General features: G+C 43.1%; 1 protein-coding gene across 5 annotated transcripts in view; it reads left to right on the top strand.

Annotated features, from left to right (window-relative positions):
- TRAPPC10 (trafficking protein particle complex 10) overlaps nt 1-21,791 on the top strand; it is a 91,035-nt gene that overhangs the window by 8,661 nt on the left and 60,583 nt on the right. For all 5 annotated transcript variants that reach the window (XR_003792276.1, XR_003792275.1, XM_029213834.1 and 2 more), the window contains one exon: nt 19,954-20,035. Coding sequence is in view for 3 of the 5 variants with exons in the window: in XM_029213834.1 (XP_029069667.1) it covers nt 19,954-20,035 (82 nt within the window). In the remaining 2 variants the exon portion in view is untranslated. The remainder of the gene's footprint in view (nt 1-19,953; nt 20,036-21,791) is intronic.

The following is a 21,791-nucleotide window of genomic DNA, read 5'->3' as shown; positions in this document are numbered from 1 at the left end:
GTCTTCCTGCACAAGTGTTACATGATGTTTCATCCCTCAATATTATTTTAGGCCTTTGTTTGCAAAATTTTTAAAAAAGTGAGCAGAGAAATTATGAAGAAGCTGACAGTAGGCTTAGAGGTTGGTTTCACCACGGAGTGGGATATGTTTGGAAGTTTTCTTACTTTTAACAGATCTGTTAGTGTTTGGAAGGTGTTGCATAAGTTTCAGAGCTGAAATTTTAGGTAGAGCCTTGGAACTAACAATAACACCTGTGGTAACAATTTTTACTACATCCGTAGCTCACCGTTTGTAGGCACTCCTAGCCTGGCTGGGTCAGCCCAAAAGTTTCTAGGCATTGAGGTGCACAGTGGGAAGGGCCGTCAGGTCATTTTGAGGTTGAAGACCCGAGGGCCAATTTCGCTGTGCCTGACCAGGACCCCTCAGTGTCTGGGAGCGCGGCGCGGACCTGCAGCAAGGTGGCGCCTCCTCCGCCCCCACCACCTTACCTAGTGGTCGGGGCGTCAGACGCTGCCCACCCACGGAAGGGGGGATTGTCCCTGAAATTACCTCTGAGAGAAAGCCTTTGCCAGAGAGTTAAGTAAAATAAAAATATCTCTTCCTTCAGTTCAGCAGTCGAAGAACTGAGTAGGGCAGCCGTACTGGAAATTTTTAGTGTAATCTTACTCATTCTAAAATTAAATTTATGCTCTGAGAACTTGACAGCCAGCACCGTCATTGCATCTGCTGTAGGATAGCCTGTCCTCTGGGGGCCCTGAATCGTCTAGTGTAGAACATGGGGGAGTTGGGCTAGATTTGCTGTCAGCGAAGGTATACTCAGCACCTCTTCTGTGCCAGGCGCTGTTGCAGGTGCTTGGGTTACACCTGTGAGCAAGACCCCAGCCCTCTTAGAGCTACATTCCGGCAAGAGGAGATACACAGTGTACACACATAGTAAATTAGGTAATGTAATAGGTGATACGTGCTAGGCCAAAAAGGAGAAAGAGAAAAGGGTAAGAGAAATGGCAGAAATGTTAACATTTCAAACTTTTTATTACAAAAACTTGCAAATATGTAAAAAGAAATAGAATTGTGTGAAGAAACCTTACAAACCTATCGCTCAACTTCAACAATTGAATGAATGTCAATCTTGCTTCTTTATACCCCCCATTCCTTCCAATCCTATGTTATTTTGAAGCAAATCTCAGGCATCACACATTTATCGGTAAATGTATGTGTTACGGACTGAATATTTGTGTGCCCTCCCAAATTCATATAGTGAAGCCCAAGCCCCTAATGTGGTGGTATTTCTGGGAGGTCATCAGGGTTGGCTTGGGTCATGAGGGTGGGTACCTTATGGTGGGGTCACTGACCTCATAAGAAGAGGAGAGACTGGGGGGCACTTGCGCCCTGCAAGTCAGGAAGGAGAGCCCTCCCTGGGAACACGGTCAGGCACCTTGCACTCCAGCCTCCAGAACGCGGAGGAAAACAATTGTGTTGTTTAAGCCACTCCGTCTGGGGTGTTTTGTCATGGCAGCCTGAGCTAAGACAGTATGATCTCTAAAAGACAAGGACTTCTAAAAAACATAACTGCAAAACTTTTGTGGCATCTAAATAAAACAATTCCTTAGTATCAAATATTCAGTGTTTACATTTCCAACATGTCTGAAATGTCTTTTTTTAAAAAATTCTTTGAATTATTTAGTATCCAAATAAGGTTTTTAGATAAATGTCTTGTCTCTCCTGAAATCTTGATTTCCCCCCTCATCCCTCTTTTGTTCCTTGCAGCTTCTTGAAGAGCCCAGGGGGTGTGTCTTGTGGTCCTCTGCCTGGACTGTGCCAGCTGTGTCCTGTGGTGTCCTTGAACCATCCTCTGTCCTCTGTTTCCTGTAGGGTGTCAGAGCCCGAGTCTGGGTCAGAATGCAGTTTGGATTTTTCTGGCAAGACTTGCACAGGTGGTGGTGTGTTCTTCGGTCAGCAGGCGCAATAATGTCTGGTGCTCTCTCTTTTTGTGATGTTAGCAGGTATTTATTCTCACATCATTAATTCCCTAAGGGTTGCAAAGCCGTGCTATTTATTCTGATTTTACCGTTTCTTCATTTATTATCTGAAAGATTTCTGTAAAGAGTGTGTATTTGTACACACACACACACACACACACACACACACACACGCACACACGCACACACATTTGTTTATGTTATTTGGTTACCCAGTGGTATAGTTTGTATAGGAAAGGCAGACCAAATGCTTGATTCTTCTTTACATAACTTCTCAAAATGAGTTAGTTCACTAGTATTCTTCATTGGTGATCAATTAGCTTTTACTTATTTTTATTTTATTTTTGTAGTATCATTATGAACTTAAGGATTTAAACACACTTGGTTGGTTTCAGTCCATCGCACTTGTTATCCTTACTGATGGGCAGGCTCCCTCTTTGCCAGCAGGCTTGTGAGTGTAGGAATCTTTGTTAGTTTCCTTGCTCTCTGGTATGATGCAATGTTCCAAACTCATTTTGTGCATTTCCTGTCCTGGACCTGGAGTAGCCATTCTCCAGGGAGCCCTGATTCCTTCTAGTGGGAGATGGTATTCGGAGACCCCAGTCTGTGTGCTTGGGCTTCTAGTTACTGCTGGGCTTTTTCAGGGGGCAGAGCTAGGAATTTAAAGGTGGAAGCACATCCTGAGTTCACTTTGATCTTTTCAATTCAAATTCAGGACTTCAGGGTTTTATTTAACCGCCCTTTCCTCTATATTTGCTTTCTTCCTGCTCTTTTATATTTTCTTTCTTCCAGTTTTCAGGGATGCTTGGGGATGATAGTGTTAGAGCGAGGTTCTCAGACTGGATCAGAATCCAGTGGAGCGCTCGTTGGAACCTGAGGCAAGGCCCCACCACAGAGTTTCTGACTGAGCAGGTATGGGGTGGGGCCTGGGAACCAGCACTTGTAACAAACACCCAGACGATGCTGGCGCTGCAGCTCCAGGGAACTGCTTACTCCACCTTCCACAGCCTCTGAATAACACTTTAACTCTGCCGTCAACAATGTGACTCGTGAAGATAGACTTAAAACTTTTTTAGTAGTTCTTTGCGGCATTTGGATATGTTACCCCACTAGGAATGAATAGTCAAATTTCTACCAACTGCACATATATTTAATAACCTCATTTGTTTTATTTTTTCCTGATATTTTTAGGGAAAGCTTTTTAAAAATTTAATTTGTTTTATAATTATATAAAATACTTACATGCTTCCAAAGGCAAATCTACCAATACGATACATTTAAAACAATCTAGCGTATACCCCTGTCCTCTCTACCGTATCCCTGCCCTTACCTAAATAGTCTCCTTCTATAGTAGACATTCATACATATTTGTATTTCCCTTTCTTAGGTAAGAGATTACAAACTGCACACACATTTTTCCCACTTCGCTTTTTTTCCCTCAGCGTTTCCTGGTGGACATCGCATGTGGAGATCTTTCCCATTGCTTTTTTTTTTTTTTTTTTGCGGTACACGGGCCTCTCACTGTTGTGGCCTCTCCCGTTGCAGAGCACAGGCTCCGGACGCGCAGGCTCAGCGGCCATGGCTCATGGGCCCAGCCGCTCCGCGGCATGTGGGATCTTCCCGGGCCGGGGCACGAACCCGTGTCCCCTGCATCGGCAGGCGGACTCTCAACCACTGCGCCACCAGGGAAGCCCTCCCATTGCTTTTTATAGTCCCCTAGAACTCTGTCATGTCCATGTGCCGTGGTTTATTCCACCGGTCTCCCATCAGTGGAATTTGAATGGTTTCATCTCTTGCTGTTTGACATAGTCTTGCATTGAATAGCCTCGCGTGTGCGTCTGTCTTCTCATTTTCCCTGTGTACCTGTCGGGGTAGAGCGCTGCAAGGATTGCTGGGACTGTGGTAAACACTTAGTCTTGCTAGATGTTTTCAAACCCCTTTCATAATGGCGCACCTTTTGAAAACTGCAGTTAGACCACATAGAGAAAGAGAGTGGTCTTTGAACAGACCTCAGGGAGGTGAAGGGGAAATGCAGGCAGAGAGTGGTTTGGGAACCCTCCTATCCAAAGCCTCAGGTCAGGAGCATGCCTGGAGTGAGCAAAAGATCTCTTCCTGAACTTGCAAATGCTGTGATTCAAACTGCTACAGTCTTACTGTATTTCCTTCATTTTAACAATATGTAAACCTTCAAAGGCTGATTCTTCAGTCTTCTCGTATTTTGATGCATTCATCCGATCTTTCTTTTTCTGTTGGAACTCTTCAGTTTTAAGTCTAGTGTGGTGTCCGAGTGCTAGAGAAGCTGACTGCTGTCCCCCTGCTTAGAAGTGTGTACTCAGACCTCCTTAACGCTTGGCATGTGTGTTAACTTGTAAGACTTCAGGACTTTCTATCTTGTGAGTGGTCTCTATGTATTGGTTGTAGTTCCTTTTCTGCAAACTCCCACAGTATGAAACTTGATTAACACTCACACATTGTACTTTGTCCCTTTGGTCACACCTGCAGGGTGGTGACTGTTGCGTAGACTGGGTTCCAGGAGTGAGGGACACAGGGTGGGGCAGGGAAGCAGGTGTGTCTGTCACAGTCAGGCTCGGGGGAAAGATGGATGGAACAGCCTAACATGAAAGCTAGTGATGACACGGCAGGGTGTGCTGAGTTGTGATTTAAAATCACTGTTATTTTGGAAGGCCTGACGCAGGGGATCTGTGACAACTGACGACCAAGTGTAGGCGATTCCCATCATGTCGACTGGAGGAATTACTTTTCTTTAAACTTGGCCTCTGCGGCTCAGGGCTGTGGGAGGGTTCATTTGCTTTTCTTCTCAGTATCCACCTTCCAGTAAAGGGAGCGCAGTGTTTATGTGTTGAAATGGGCCATCAGTTGCCTGGTCATTTTCGGGCACAGGCCAAACCTTAATTTCTATTAATACTTGCAGAATCTGGATACCATCTGGGTCTTTTTTGTTCTTTCTTGTTAGCCTTCACTCCCTGCCCCCACCCCCAAATGTGAAAGCCTTTCATGTACAGATACTCTAGGAAGACCCCTGGGGAGGGCTTCCGTATTCCAGGAGTACACATTTGATATTAGTTTTCCCCATGAAAGAGCTACCAATTTGAGGCATTAATTCAATTTTATTACCACATTGTCACTACACATAAATTATGGCAAGTATGTTTTACATATTATTGAATAGGCTGCAGTGACTTCCCAGTTTGTGACTTTGGACTTTTTTTTTGTCCATTTGAAGGTCTGTTGTACTAGAAGCTGTTGAGGAGAAATTAAGGAACGTATGGTCTGAGGGTGAGCGCACGTGTGCTTAGGGTTAAAGACAGTGCCCTCCTTAACACTTCTTGTTTTCAAATAGGAGTCAGCTGGCTAACAGTGAAGCGTAGCTTTATTTTGTTAACGGCGTGCTTAAAGAATGGCTGTTTTTTTGTTTTTTTTTTTTTTTGTTTTTTGTTTTTTTTGCGGTACGCGGGCCTCTCACTGTTGTGGCCTCTCCCGTTGTGGAGCACAGGCTCCGACGCGCAGGCTCAGCGGTCATGGCTCACGGGCCCAGCCGCTCCGCGGCATGTGGGATCTTAGCGGACCTGCGGCACGAACCCGTGTCCCCTGCATCGGCAGGCAGACTCTCAACCACTGCGCCACCAGGGAAGCCCCTGATCCTTTCATACTTTTGTGTTAGGACCTTCACAAAAGGTTTGTGAAGTTTGTATGTTTAAGTATTGGTAACAGTCGGATGCCAGTGACAGAAAGGTGCACTCTTGTTGTTGGAAGGTCTTCTGGAACCTGTGTTTTCAGCCAAGCTGTGTCAACACAGCCACTTCAGATTCCTTAGGAAACAGTAAAATGAGGAAACAGAGAAGCAACTCACAGCGGCAGCCAAGAACGTTGAGTTCAGAGTGGGCTGCCCGGTGGGGCTTGGCCCAGCTCTGGTGCTTGGGAGCCGCTTGACTCAGCTGGGTGGGCAGGTGCTGGGTGCCTGGGCCTCCACGTGTGGGGTGGCCCTCGGTCCCGGGGCTGCTGTGAGGGTTCAGGGCACCTGTGCAGAGTGCTGTCCGAGAATGCACGGTAAACAGATGGGCCCTCTTTTAACTTTTGTTAGCTAGTTCTCTCTCTATAGTTTAGCACATCCTCCCGGATCATCAGATCAGATTACATAGTTTTTTTTGGGAGGGGGCGGGGGGCGACAGCACAAATCAAATGCTTTTATTTTTCCCTTTTAAGTCTGTCATACACTTTTCATAGTTGTGTCAGTTTTTTGCGGCTGCTGTAACAAATTACGTAGACGTTGTGCCTTAAAGTAACACAGAGATATTCTCTCAGAGCTCTGGAGACCAGAAGGCTGACGTGGGTCTCCTTAGGTTAAAATCAAGCTGTGGGCAGGGCTGATCCTTCCCGAGGCTCCAGGGGAGAATCCGTCTCCTGCCTTTTCTGGCTTCTAGAGATGCCCACGTCCTTGGCTGTCTGGGCCCTTCCGCCTTCAAAGCCAGTGACACTGGTTCAGTCTTTCTCGTGATGCCATCTCTTTGGTTGTGGCTCTTCCGCCTCCCTCTTCCCTACTTAAGGACCCTTGTGAGTACAATGGGCCTGTCCAGATAATCCAGGATCATCTCTTTAAGGTCAGCTGACTAGCAGCCTTAATCCACCTGCAGCCTTAATTCTCCTTCGCCATGTAATGTAACATGTTCCCAGGCCCCAGGGAGTAGGCCAGTTACGTAGATTTCCAACTGCCCGTAACATGTGTCTGGAAGAGAAGCATTGGAAGTAATGATTCTATAAGTATGGAAACCCTGTGTCCTTCCCAAATGAGAGGTGGCTTTTTTCAGTTTCCCCCGAGGCATAATTGGTAGCTCTGGAGCATTCAAACCGCATTTGGTAACTTACGCTACTTTTTCTGCAGACTGTTTAGTGCCAAATTCAATCTTATGTCATAACCAAGTGCTAAAATCTTTTAAAAATTATTACATAAACATTATAGGAACATTAGCAACAACAAATGTAGTGCTAAAATCTTTTAAAAATTATTACATAAACATTATAGGAACATTAGCAACAACGAATGTATGGCTTTTTGAACATAGATACAAACATTTTTCTTCTAGATTAAGAGATTATGTGCCTTTATTTTAGTCTACTTTAGACATCGCACATTCCTGAGATGCAGACTGTGAGCCCCTCTGTAATCTCCTCCTGCTAATGGAACCACTTTGCACGGTTTGGTTTGGATGTAGATTTTCAGGAGGAGGAAGCATTCACTGCTTGTTTATCTGCAGGAGGCATTTTCACACAGAGCAGGACTGTGGACTCAGTTCTCTGCTCTTTAAGTATCAACGTAAGACTGATTCTGTTCTGGTTGCAATTGACTGTTAAGAATTGAAAATCTGAATTTTAAAAATGCTTTGACACTAAGTAACTTTGTGGATTTGCAGTTCTTGTGGACCCTAAAATAAAAGTTTTGTGCGTAAAATGATTGAAAGTTTTCATTGCTCTTTAGGGTGGTGAAGGGTGCAACAGATGACGTGTGACTGACAGTTTGTGACTGGCCCTGGCCACGGCCGGCCGAGGTGGGTCTGCTGCATCCTCACGGGTCTGTCTGGGCCTGTTACTCAGCTTTGCTTAGACTCTCATCTTAGTGATAGCATCTTGGGTCTGAAAGACTGTCTAGCCTACACGTTTCTATTTTTAGTTATAATCGACTTCTTTGAAAATTAGAGTTGTTTCAAAAATAGCCATCTTTTTACTGTTTTAGTGTTGGTCATCTGACATCCAAATGAGGGAATTCCCTGGTGGTCCAGTGGTTAGGACTCGGTGCTTTCACTGCTGTGGCCCGGGTTCAATCCCTGGTCGGGGAGCTAAGGCCCCACAAGCCACACAGCGTGGCCAAAAATAAACAAATAAATAAAATCTGAATGATACATCTTTATCTGTAGTTATTTCTGTTTCTTTGGACACGTGTTAGTGTCTTTTTACTTTGGTAAAAGTTAACTACTTTATGATTGTCCTTCTGTTTTAAAAATTTTAAGAAAATGTTAAGCTGAGTTTGTTGAAATATGATCCATTTATGCTTAAGTCACTGAAATCATCTTTCTGAATTCTCCCCCCGCCCCGTGTTTAATTAGTTCTTATCTGCTTTTAACAAAGTTTAAAATTACATGATTAATACATGAATATATACTTCTAAAAATCTCAGAGCATGCAGTCATAATTCAGGAAATAGCGAAGGTCTGCATCAGTCATCTGACTGCATGGAACAGCAAATCTAATCACAACTGGCGTAAGTAAGAAAACAGGTTCAGATAATCAGAAACCCGGGGCTCTGCCCCCCTTTCTTAGGGAGCGTCTGAGCTGGGCTCTCCTCAGCCTTTGGGCTTAGGCCCAGCCTGGGGTCAGGTGCCAGCAAGCCTGGGCACCATCCAGTCGGAGTGCCTGCGTCCCTCTGCAGAGCAAGGCCACTGTTCCCTGATGTTTCCCTTTACGTTTGAGTGGCCCCTCTGCCTGTCGTCAGTCATTGCTCCTGCCTGGGTGCTCCCACGCGCCGGTGCTGATGGTCCGCAGACGCCCCTGGAGCCGCCTGTGGGTGCCCTGACTTGCCCCATCCTCCTATCCACGTGTCCCCAAGTGAGTGACGAGACGCACACACACACACAGGGAGAGAGAGATTTATATTGGGTTGGCTGAAAGGTTCGTTCCGTTTTTTTTTCCATAAGATGGATCTGGTAGCGCTTAGTTGTCTTTAACTTCATTTGAAACAATTTTGTACGATTGTATTGACAGCTGTCATTATCGGCATGCATTAAAAAAAAAAACTTACCAAAATTGGTGAATTTTTGTGTAGCCACTTTAATATTGAAGATGGAAGAAAAACAGCATTTTCGGCATATTATGCTAGATTATTTCAAGAAAGGTAAAAACGCAACTGAAAACACAAAAAAAGATTTGTGCAGTGTATGGAGAAGGTGCCGTGACTGATCGAAATGCCAAAAGTGGTTTGCGAAGTTTCGTGCTGGAGATTTCTCACTGGATGCTGCTCCACGGTTGGGTAGACCAGTTGAAGTTGATAGTGACCAAATCGAAACAATAATTGAGAAACAATCAACGTTATACCGTGCAGGAGATAGCCGACATACTCAAAATATCCAAATCAAGCATTGAAAATCATTTGCACCAGTTTGGTTATGTGAATCGCTTTGATGTTTGGGTTCCACATAGGCGAAAAAATCCTCGACCATATTTCTGCATGATTCTCTACCGCAACATAACGAAAACGTTCTGTTTTTAAAACAAGTTGTGACGGGCTATGAAAAGTAGACACTGTACAATAATGTGGAATGGAAGAGATCATGGGACAAGCAAAATGAACCACCACCAACCACACCAAAGGCCGGTCTTCATCCAAAGAAAGTGATGTTGTGTATATGGTGGGGTTGGAAGGAAGTCCTCTATTAAGAGCTCCTTCCGGAAAACCAAACAATTAAGTCCAACAAGTACTGCTCCCAGTTAGACCAGCTGAAAGCAGCACTCGACGAAAAGCGTCCAGAATTAGTCAACAGAAAATCACATAATCTTCCATCAGGATAACACAAAACCACATGTTTCTTTGATGACCAGGCAAAAACGGTTACAGCTTGGCTGGGAAGTTCTGATTCATCCGTCATATTCACCAGACACTGCACCTTCAGATTTCCGTTTATTTCGGTCTTTACAAAATTCTCTTAATGGAAAAAATTTCCATTCCCTGGAAGACTGTAAAAGGCACCTGGAACAGTTCTTTGCTCAAAAAGATAAAAAGTTTTGGGGCTTCCCTGGTGGCGCAGTGGTTGAGAGTCCGCCTGCTGATGCAGGGGACGCGGGTTTGTGCCCCGGTCCGGGAAGATCCCACATGCCGCGGAGCGGCTGGGCCCGTGAGCCATGGCCGCTGAGCCTGTGCGCCCAGAGCCTGAGCTCCGCAACGGGAGAGGCCACAACAATGAGAGGTCCGCGTACCGCAAAAAAAAAAAACAAAAGAAAAAAACGATAAAATCTTTGGAAAGATGGAATTATGAAGTTGCCTGAAAAATGGCAGAGGTAGTGGGACAAAACAGTGAAAACATTGTTCAGTAAGTTCTTGGTGAAAATGAAAAATGTATTTTATTTTTACTTAAAAACTGAAGGAACTTTTTGGCCAGCCCAATATTAATGGGATTGTGCTTTGAATTACCTTTACAAATTATTTTGATGTCTCCCCTCTCTCACCAAAAAAAAAAAAAAAAAAAGAAAGAAATCTTAGTTGTTGAAATAAATAGTCTGAGTTGACTCTTTTAATAGGCCTCTTGAGTAAGAAAAATAAACACAGCAATTTTCTGAACAGGGTTCTCTGAACACATCAATCTTAAGCCTCATTTTTGCTTCTAGTAGCTGTTTTTTAACAACTGAATCCTTATTGGGTTTTCTCATGCCCCTGTTGCCCATGGGATCAAAACAAAGTGGCTCTTACAATTCAGACCTCAGAAGTCGAATGGCTTTTCTGCTAAGTGGTTGGGCTATTTTGGGGAGCTACAAAGTATACACTGTTAATTTAATTACCTATTACATAAGCCTAGATTTAATTCTTTCGGGGTTTTACACCTAAGCTCTTTCCTGTCCCTCTCTTTTAGAGCTCTGGCTCTCTATAGCTCATTTTCAAAGACATCTCTATTTTTCATAATACTCAATATAAAGACATAGGAGTATTATCATTAATAATAGCTATATATTCTGAGAAAATCATGGAGGCTTTTCTTCATGTTCAATCAATGTAGAATTTCAATGGGTGAGAAGAATTTGACCTTCAAATGTAAATCAGGGGTGCTGTATCAGTTGGCTAGGGCTGCCATAACAAAATACCACAGACTAGGTGGCTTAAACAACAGAAACTTGTTTTCTCACAGTTCTGGTGGCTGGAAGTCCAGATCAAAGTGTCGACAGGGTTGGCTTCTGAGGCCTCCCTCCTTGGCTTGGAGGTGGCCAGCCGCCTTCTTGCTGTGTCCTCATGCGATCTTTTCCCACCCCAGAGTCTGTGTATCCACATTTTCTCTTAAAAGGATTTCAGTCAGATTGGATCAGGGCCCATTCTAAACCCCTCATTCTAACGTAATCATCTTTTCAAGACCTTATCTGCAAATACAGGCACATTCAGAGGTGCTGGGGGTTAGGATTTCAACATACGAATTTTGCAGGGACATGGTTTAGCTCCTAACAGGCGCTGAGATCGAATGGTCACTTGTTAAGTCCCCAGTTATTGTCAGATGACGTCTTTGCCCTTGACAGATGTGCTAATTGACCTATAATCTTTTAAAATTAAACTTAGGACACAGATTAAAGATTTATTTTATGATTGAATATAAGAAAAATTTTTACTTTATAGTCTCCACTTAGACAAGTTTTATAAGTTTTATATCGTATAACAGGATTTCCTGTGGGGGACACTTGGGAGTGGGTGTGTAAGAGGCGCTTCATTTGTTTACTCTGTACATAGGTTTTTCTTTTCTTTTCTTTTCTTTTTTCCCTTAACATCTTTATCCGAGTATAAGTGCTTTACAACCTTGTGTTAGTTTCTGCTGTATAACAAAGTGAATCAGCTATACGTATACATATATCCCCATATCCCCTCCCTCTTGCGTCTCCCTCCCACCCTCCCTGTCCCACCCCTCTAGGTGATCACAGAGCACCGAGCTGAGCTGCTTCCCACTAGCTATCTGTTTTACATTTGGTAGTGTATATATGTCAATACTACTGTCTCACTTTGTCCCAGCTTACCCTTCCCCCTCCCCGTATTCTCAAGTTCATTCTCTATGTCTGCATCTTTATTCCTGTCCTGCCCCTAGGTTCATCAGGACCATTTTTTTTTTTTTTAGATTCCATATATATGTGTTAGCATACGGTATTTGTTTTTCTCTTTCTGACTTACTTCACTCTGTATGACAGACTCTAGGTCCATCCACCTCACTACAAGTAACTCATCTTCATTCTTTTCTATGGCTGAGTAATATTCCATTGTATATATATGCCACATCTTCTTTATCCATTTATCTGTTGATGGACACTTAGGTTGCTTCCATGTCTTGGCTACTGTAAATTAGAGCTGCAGTGAACATTGTGGTACGTGACTTTTTGAATTATGGTTTTCTCAGGGTATATGCCCAGTAGTGGGATTGCTGGGTCGTATGGTAGTTCTATTTTTAGTTTTTTAAGGAACCTCCATACTGTTCTCCATAGTGGCTGTATCAATTTACATTCCCACCAACAGTGCAGGAGGGTTCCCTTTTCTCCACACCCTCTCCAGCATTTATTGTTTGTAGATTTTTGATGATGGCCATTCTGACCGGTGTGAGGTGATACCTCATTGTAGTTTTGATTTGCATTTCTCTAATGATTAGTGATGTTGAGCATCCTTTCATTTGTTTGTTGGCAATCTGTATATATTCTTTGGAGAAATGTCTATTTAGGTCTTCTGCCCATTTTTGAATTGGGTTGTTTGTTTTTTGGATGTTGAGCTGCATGAGCTGCTTGTATATTTTGGAGATTAATCCTTTGTCAGTTGCTTCGTTTGCAAATATTTTCTCCCATTCTGAGGGTTGTCTTTTTGTCTCGTTTATGGTTTCCTTTGCTGTGCAAAAGCTTTTAAGTTTCATTAGGTCCCATTTGTTTATTTTGGTTTTGATTTCTATTTCTCTAGGAGGTGGGTCAGAAGGATCTTGCTGTGATTTATGTCATAGAGTGTTCTGCCTCTGTTTTCCTCTAAGAGTTTGATAGTGTCTGGGCTTACATTTAGGTCTTTAATCCATTTTGAGTTTATTTTTGTGTACGGTGTTTGGAAGTGTTCTAATTTCATTCTTTTACATGTAGCTGTCCAGTTTTCCCAGCACCACTTTATTGAAGAGGCTGTCTTTTCTCCATTGTATGTTCTTGCCTCCTTTGTCATAAATTAGGTGTCTGTGTGTGTGGGTTTGTCTCTGGGCTTTCTATCCTTTTCCATTGATCTATATTTCTGTTTTTGTGCCAGTACCATACTGTCTTGATTACTGTAGCTTTGTAGTATAGTCTGAAGTCTGGGAGCCTGATTCCTCCAACTCCGTTTTTCTTTCTCGAGATTGCTTTGGCTATTTGGGGTCTTTTGTGTTTCCATACAAGTTGTGAAATTTTTTTGTTCTAGTTCTGTGAAAAATGCCATTGGTAGTTTGATAGGGATTGCATTGAATCTGTAGATTGCTTTGGGTAGTATAGTCATTTTCACAATGTTGATTCTTCCAATTCAAGAACATGGTATACCTCTCCATCTGTTTGTATCATCTTTAATTTCTTTCATCAGTGTCTTATAGTTTCCTGCATACAGGTATTTTGTCTCCTTAGGTAGGTTTATTCCTAGGCATTTTATTCTTTTTTGTTGCGGTGGTAAATGGGAGTGTTTCCTTAATTTCTCTTTCAGATTTTTCATCATTAGTGTATAGGAATGCAAGAGATTTCTGTGCATTAATGTCGTATCCTGCTACTTTACCAAATTCATTGATTAGTTCTAGTAGTTTTCTGGTAGCATCTTTGGGATTCTCTATGTATAGTATCATGTCATCTGCAAACAGTGACAGCTTTACTTCTTCTTTTCTGATTTGGATTCCTTTTATTTCCTTTTCTTCTCTGATTGCTGTGGCTAAAACTTCCAAAACTATGTTGAATAATAGTGGTGAGACTGGACAACCTTGTCTCGTTCCTGATATTAGAGGAAATGGTTTCAGTTTTTCACCATTGAGAACGATATTGGCTGTGGGTTTGTCATATATGGCCTTTATTATGTTGAGGTAAGTTCCCTCTATGCCTACTTTCTGGAGAGTTTTTATCATAAATCGGTGTTGAATTTTGTCAGAAGCTTTTTCTGCATCTGTTGAGATTTTCATATGATGTTTTTTCTTTCAGTTTGTTAATATGGTGTATCACATGGATTGGTTTGTGTATATTGAAGGATCCTTGCATTCCTGGGATAAACCCCACTTGATCATGGTGTATGATCCTTTTAATGTGTTGTTGGATTCTGTTTGCTAGTATTTTGTTGAGGATTTTTGCATTTGTGTTCATCAGAGATATCTTTTTTTGTGACATCTTTGTCTGGTTTTGGCATCAGGGTGATGGTGGCCTCGTAGAATGAGTTTGGGAGTGTTCCTCCCTGTGCTGTATTTTGGAAGAGCTTGAGAAGGATAGGTGTTAGCTCTTTTGTAAATGTTTGATAGAATTCGCCTGTGAAGCCATCTGGTCCTGGGCTTTTGTTTCTTGGAAGATTTTTAATCACAGATTCAATTTCAGTGCTTGTGATTGGTCTGTTTATATTTTCTATTTCTTCCTGGTTCAGTCTAGGAAGGTTGTGCTTTTCTAAGAATTTGTCCATTTCTCCCAGGTTATCCATTTTATTGGCATATAGTTGCTTGTAGTAATCTCTCATGATCCTTTGTATTTCTGCAGTGTCAATTGTTACTTTTTCATTTCTAATTCTGTTGATTTGAGTCTTCTCCCTTTTTTTTCTTGATGCCTCTGGCTAATGGTTTATCAATTTTGTTTATCTTCTCAAAGAACCAGCTTTTAGTTTTATTGGTCTTTGCTATTGTTTCCTTTATTTCTTTTTCATTTATTTCTGATCTAATCTTTATGATTTCTTTCCTTCTTTCCTTCTTTCTTTTCTTTCCTTCTTCCCTCCTTGGGGTTTTTTTTTGTTCTCTCTCTAATTGCTTTAGATATAAGGTTAGGTTGCTTATTTGAGATTTTTCTTGTTTCTTGAGGTAGGATTGTATTGCTATAAACTTCCCTCTTAGAACTGCTTTTGCTGCATCCCATAGGTTTTGGGTCATTGTGTTTTTTTACTGTCATTTGTTTCTACGTATTTTTTGATTTCCTCAGTGATCTCTTGGTTATTTAGTAACGTATTGTTTAGCTTCCATGGGTTTGTATTTTTTACATTTTTTTTTCTGTAATTGGTATCTAGTCTCATAGCGTTGTGGTCAGAAAAGATACTTGATACGATTTCAATTTTCTTAAATTTACCAGGGTTTGATTTGTACCCAAGATATGATCTATCCTGGAGAATGTTCCATGAGCACTTGAGAAGAAAGTGTATTCTGTTGTTTTTGGATGAAATGTCCTATAAATATCAATTAAGTCCATATTGTTTAATGTGTCATTTAAAGTTTGTGTTTCCTTATTTATTTTCATTTTGCATGATCTGTCCATTGGTGAAAGTGGGGTGTTAAAGTCCCCTACTATTATTGTGTTACTGTCGACTTCCCCTTTTATGGCTGTTAGCGTTTGCCTTATGTGTTGAGGTGCTCTTGTGTTGGGTGCATAAATATTTAAAATTGTTATATCTTCTTCTTGGATTGATCCCTTGATCATTATGTAGTGTCCTTCTTTGTCTCTTGTAATAGTCTTTATTTTAAAGTCTATTTTGTCTGATATGAGAATTGCTACTCCAGCTTTCTTTTCATTTCCATTTGCATGGAATATGTTTTTCCATCTCCTCAATTTCAGTCTGTTTGTGTCCCTGGGTCTGAAGTGGGTCTCTTGTAGACAGCATATATTCGGGTCTTGTTTTTGTATTCATTCAGCCAGTCTACGTCTTTTTGTTGGAGCATTTAATCCATTTACATTTAAGGTAATTATCAACATGTATGTTTCTGTTACTATTTTCTTAGTTGTTTTGGGTTTGTTTCTGTGGGTCTTTTCCTTCTCTTGTGTTTCCTGCCTGGAGAAGTTCCTTTAGCATTTGTTGTAAAGCTGGTTTGGTGGTGCTGAATTCCCTTATCTTTTGCTTGTCTCTAAAGGTTTTAATTTCTACATCGAATCTGAATGAGATCCTTGCTGGGTAGAGTAATCTTGGTTGTAGGTTTTTCCCTTTTATCACTTTAGTTAAGTATGTCCTGCCAGTCCCTTCTGGCTTGCAGAGTTTCTGCTGAAAGATCAGCTGTTAACCTTATAGGGATTCCCTTGTATGTTATTTGTTGCTTTTCCCTTGCTGCTTTTAGTATTTTTTTCTTTGTATTTAATTTTTGATAGTTTGATTAATATGTGTCTTGGTGTGTTTCTCTTTGGGTTTATCCTGTATGGTATTCTCTGTGCTTCCTGGACTTGATTGACTATTTCCTTTCCCATGTTAAGGAAGTTTTTGACTATAGTCTCTTCAAATATTTTCTCAGACCCTTTCCTTTTCTCTTCTTCTTCTGGGACCCCTATAATTTGAATGTTGGTGTGTTTGATGTTGTCCCGAGGTCTCTGAGACTTCAATTCTTCAATTCTTTTCATTCTTTTTTCTTTATTCTACTTCCTGGGAGTTATTTCCACCCTTTTATCTTCCAGCTCACTTATCCGTTCTTCCACCTCAGTTATTCTGTTATTGATTCCTTCTAGAGTATTTTTAATTTCAGTAATTGTGTTGTTCATTACTGTTTGTTTGCTCTAGTTCTTCTAGGTCCTTGTTAAATGTTTCTTGTATTTTCTCCATTCTGTTTCCAAAATTTTGGATTATCTTTACTATCATTATTTTGAATTCATTTTTTAGGTAGCTTGCCTGTTTCGTCTTCATTTATTTGGTCTTGTAGGTTTTTACCTTGCTCCTTCATCTGTAACATTTTTTTGTTGTTTTTTTGTTTTTGTTTTTTTTTTTGATGGGTGGTGCTGTATTCCTGTCTTACTGGTTGTTTGGACTGAGATGTCAAGCACTGGAGTTTGTAGGCAGTTGGATAGATCTGGGTCTTGGTGCTGAGATGAGGACCTCCAGGAGTCCTCACTCCAATTAATATTCCCAGGGGTCTGAGTTTCTCTGTTAGTCCAGTGGTTTGGACTCGGAGCTCCCACCACAGGAGCTCGGGCCTGACTTCTGGCCTGGGAACCAAGATCTCACAAGCTTTGTGGCACGGTAAAAAAAAAAAAAGAAGGAAGAAAGAAAAAAAAGGTGCAGTACAATATCAAAGAATAAAAAAATAAAATTGGAAAGATAAAAGATATATTAGGAAAAATAAAACTATAATTGAAACAACTGCAACAAAGTAAAATAAAACCACAGCAGAAAAAAGAAAAAAAAAAAAAGAAAGAAAAGGGGCGGTGAACAAGACAAAAGGAGAGATCACTAACAAAGTATAAAGAATAAAATAAAATTAGAAAAATAAAAGATTTATTAGGAAAAATAAAAGAATCAACAACAGTGAATCAACAAGGTGAAACAGAACCCCCATCTAAAAGAGGAAAAAACAACAAGAAAAAGAAGCCTTGGCTCTGAGGGCGGAGTTCAGGTGGGGGTGGAACTTAGGCAGGGGCGGGGTTTAGGGTGGGGCGGGACCTAGGCGGGTTGGGGGGTGACGTTTGAGCATGGGGTGGGGCCTCTGCTTAGGGTGGAAGGGGAGATGCAGCACGTGGAAAGGAGGGCCTCTGGAGTGTGGAGCTCCTGAGTCTGGAGGTAGGGCCCTGAGTGGGATTGTGTAGGTGGGACTTGGTCCCAGCGCCTTGGAGGGAGTCTCAGAGGGGGTCTCCGAGTGTAGGGGCGGGGCTTGGGCTCTGCACAGCAGGAGGGAGGCTGGGAGGGCAGAGGATTAGGCCCGGGAGCCCAACAGGCTCCCTGGTGCCTAAGTGGACAGGGAAAGTGCTGGCCCGTTCCCTTCCGTTCCTTCGCACCCCTCCCCACCATCTCCCCCGGGATCTCCCCTGTTGCTGCTGGACCCCTAACCGTGCATGGGTGGGTCCCGCCGGGTGTAGGAACTCCTCCTCTCCCCCAGCTGCCCCTCAGGGGTGCTGGTCCTGGAAGTCTGGCCTTTACTTTTGCTCCCCCTTCCCTCCCTCCCATTCCCTCGGGACCCTCGCAGCTGAAGGAGGCCTCGGTGGGCACAGGATCAGGCCCGGGATCTCATTAGGCTCCTGGGCAGGGTAAACCTGGCCACTCTCCCTTTTGATTCTCTGCCCTCCCAGTGGTCCCCCAATTTCCCCCTTCAGGTGTGGGATCCCTTCCCCTCCCCCAGCCGCCCCTCGGGGTGCCAGTCCCCTCCTGCCTCCACTTCTCCTCCCTCTTCACTCCCCCCATGCCCCATGTCCTACCCAGTTGTTGGGGGTTCGTCCTGTCCCCTTAGGTGTCTGTGGTCCCCCACTGGTGCCTGGTAGGTGCCCTAGTTGTTCAGAGACACGAATTCCACGTCCTCCTAGTACACCATCTTGACTCCGCCCCCTGTACCTTTATGTGAGACTTTATTGCAAGGACCATATATATATATATATATAACTAAGTGAAAGAGGAGAAAGCTTCTATGTGTTTGCCCTAATTACTGTTTAGCAAAGTGTAGTGATTTTTATATGTTAATCTTAGAACCTTTAAAAGAGACAGCAGGAGTTGGCACTCAAAGATAAGGAATCTGAAGCTAACTGAAGGTTTTCTTATTTTGATTTCTAAGACAACTATCAAATAAATGAACATGATGAAAAATGAGTTAAAACATAAAAGTTGTTTTTATGTCAACAATAAATTATTAATAGTAACCCTTATTAAGGATTTTACTTTGTTTCAGGCCTTGTTCAGAGTTATTTGTGTTGACTCACTCAGTCTCACCACAGCCCTGTTGGGAGCTATTCTTATTTTCCCATTTCACAGATGGTCCCCGAGGCACAGAAAGGCTTGGTGGTCTCCCCATGCTTACTCACCTGGTAGCTGGTGGAGCTTAGGTGGGAACCAGGCCATCAGCCTGTCAGCATCTGTGTCCAGTCACTGTGCCCCACGGCCTCTCTGATAAGCAGCTCAGCTGCCCAGAAACACCGCTCCTCTCAGCAGTCACTTGACAGTGTTATGTGGTTTGGGGAAGGTTTTGTTTTGTTTTGTTTTGTTTTGTTTTTTGCGGTACGCGGGCCTCTCACTGCTGTGGCCTCTCCCGTTGCGGAGCACAGGTCCCGGACACGCAGGCCCAGCGGCCATGGCCCACAGGCCCAGCTGCTACGTGGCATGCAGGACCCTCCCGGACCAGGGCACGAACCCGCGTCCCCTGCATCAGCAGGTGGACTCCCAACCACTGCGCCACCAGGGAAGCCCCTGTTTTGGTTTTTTGGGGGGGCTCATGATAGCAAAATAAGCAAATGTGTTAATGGCCTACATCAATCTCCAATGATTTCTTTAAGATCAATAGAAAAGCAAGTGGAAAATGGTTTTGCTTAAAGTTAGAGGATCCTCTGAGTATAAGAATTTGAGTCATCTACTGAAAGGTTCTTTTTAAGCCTAAGTGCGATATGGTTACGCTATCATTTTATGAGAGCCAAGTGGATTTTTCAGTTCCGTCAAAGCTAGGAGGAAAGAGCTGAATTAACAGCTTAGCATGTGAATTCAGACACTCCTGGGTTCCTCACTGGTCTCCACAGCCAGCCAGCTTTGTGCTCCCCCTTCTTGGCCGTGAGGTCGGGCCTGCCTCCAGGACTTCCCGTGTGGACTCGACGAGAGCAGGCGTGTCCGGTGTCCTGGGTGGCACGGGCACAGAGAGCGTACTGTACGGCTCGGCTCCTAGTGGCACTTGGGTGCGTATCGAGCTTATTTTGGTGAAGAAACTCATGTTCACTTGTCCGGGTTTCCTATTCTGCCTGGAGTTTCATGGCTGTTTTGTCCAAGATGAAGAGAGCAGCAGCGGTATGAGCTGACGCAGGGGTGAGGCTGGCTGGAGCTGGGCCCGCTCTGCCTCCTTAGCTGTCAGACCCCGGCAGGTGACTCCACTTTCCTGACCCTCCCCCTCCTCCTCGTGGGGAGAATCTTACCCACCTCAGAGAGGCCGGGCGAGGGTTAGTTAGGTCACATGTCGAGTGCTGGCTTTTCTTGAGACCACTTATTTAAAGATATGAAAAAATCTTGTTTTGTGATGTCATTCTGCTAAATTATTAAGTTGCCTAAAAATACCAATTAATAAATTTTAGAGTCCATTTTTCCTATATTTACCTTAAAATGCCATTTTTATTCCTGTTGTAGGTGCTGGAGATCAGAATTTATTTACCTCTATTTATCCGACGCTCTCCCAGCAGCTTCCAAGAGAACCGATGGAATGGAGAAGGTACGGTGCCTCTGGTTTTCGCTGCATCTCCCTCCTCGTTTTGTAGGCATTTGTGTGAGCAAGTGAAGTAGTAAGAGTTAAAGGCTAAGTTCTCAGGAAACTGAGTGGAGCCACGTAATTGTGGACCTTCTTCTCTAAGGAATGTGTTGATTTTCTTGACAAGACATAGGATGGTAGAAATGGGACACTTCTTCTGAGCTGAAGGCCCACTTTTGTAGGAATGGCTTCTGATTCCTCATGGCATTTTGGAAAGGAGACGCACACTCTGATTCCACATTAGAGCCGGTGCCTGTGTCTGCTGTCTTATGAGGCCTTCTCTCTGCCCTGAGCTCCTGGCTCTTCTCTTAAGGGTGAGAAAGTGCACAGAAAGATGTTACTTAAAAATTATGAAGGAGGGGCTTCCTTGGTGGCACAGTGGTTAAGAATCCGCCTGCCAATGTAGGGGACACGGGCTCGAGCCCTGGCCTGGGAAGATCCCACATGCCACGGAGCAGCTAAGCCCGTGCGCCACAACTACTGAGCCTGCGCTCTAGAGCTCGCGTACCACAACTACTGAGCCTGCATGCCACAAGTACTGAGCCTGTGTGCCACAACTATTGAAGTCCACACACCTAGAGCCCATGCTCTGCAACAAGAGAAGCCACTGCAATGAGAGGTCCGCACACTGCAATGAAGAGTAGTCCCTGCTCGCCGCAACTAGAGACAGCCCACGCACAGCAACAAAGACCCAACACAGCCAAAAATAAAAATTAAAAATAAATAAATTTATTTAAAAAAATTAGGAGGGAAACCAGATCAATCCTCCTGTTTGCCCTATTGTTTGTAATTGTTCCTCTAATGACTTGTTCTGAGGAAATAATTGACTTTGAATTATCTTACTGGAAGACTAATTTCTGGTAAGATTAGATATTATTTGTAGAAAATGTTTGGGTTGTGACTTGTTAATACTGGTAATCTGATTTTAACCAAAGTGTATGAAGAATTTCCTGTTGTTACTCATGTTCATGTAATTCTGATACTTGCTATGTTATTCCTTTCTGATCACCAGTTTGTAATCTACTAACTTGAAGAGTTAACATTCTAGATGACTTACCCAGGCTCTCTATTGAATCTAGTCTAATTTTTGTGCCCGATTATAGTGTTACAAGGAATGTATTTAATTACCTACATGTAATATGAAGAGTGTACAGAATGTGGGAGAATTCTCTTACAGAAAAATTATTCAACGTCTCAAGAGGCCCAGTGCTGTGAATGAGAGAAAATAGTCCAGCAAACGGAAGAGTTTAATACCTGAAGAAATGGAGTAATCTGTAAAGGGTTTCCAATAGTATACGTTACTTAAACATTCAGAAAGATAGAAGAAACAGGAAAGGGGGTTATGAGGAAAAAAATGAAATAGAGACACTGCATAGATTTAACACATATTTTCATCTCTTCACCTTCTTGAAAACTAAATGAGAAAAGAGAACGAGAAATATTCAAGGACAGAGGAGGGCAGAAGTGGCGGCAGCAGAGATGTGGACGCCTCTTTGGGAGAAGGAGGATGGACAGAGGAATAGGAGGGAAAGCTGAGCCCTTGTGTCTGGAGAGGTGGCTCCCTGAGAAGCAGGCGAGTCCCTGACAGGTGATAGGGCCCGGGGCCCAAGACCTTGGTAGGCAAGGGGTAGAAAGGGGTGACAGAAGGCCTGGGCAGGGTTCCCTGTGCCGTGGTGTGTGTGTGTGTGTGTGTGTGTGTGTGTGTGTGTGTGTGTGTGTG

The sequence above is a fragment of the Monodon monoceros genome, unplaced genomic scaffold, assembly GCF_005190385.1.
Source record: "Monodon monoceros isolate NGI ecotype Baffin Bay Population unplaced genomic scaffold, NGI_Narwhal_1 Super_Scaffold_11, whole genome shotgun sequence".
Classification (NCBI taxonomy): domain Eukaryota; kingdom Metazoa; phylum Chordata; class Mammalia; order Artiodactyla; family Monodontidae; genus Monodon; species Monodon monoceros.
The sequence above is the reverse complement of the archived record's forward strand: the minus strand, read 5'-3'. Positions and strand labels throughout refer to the sequence as shown.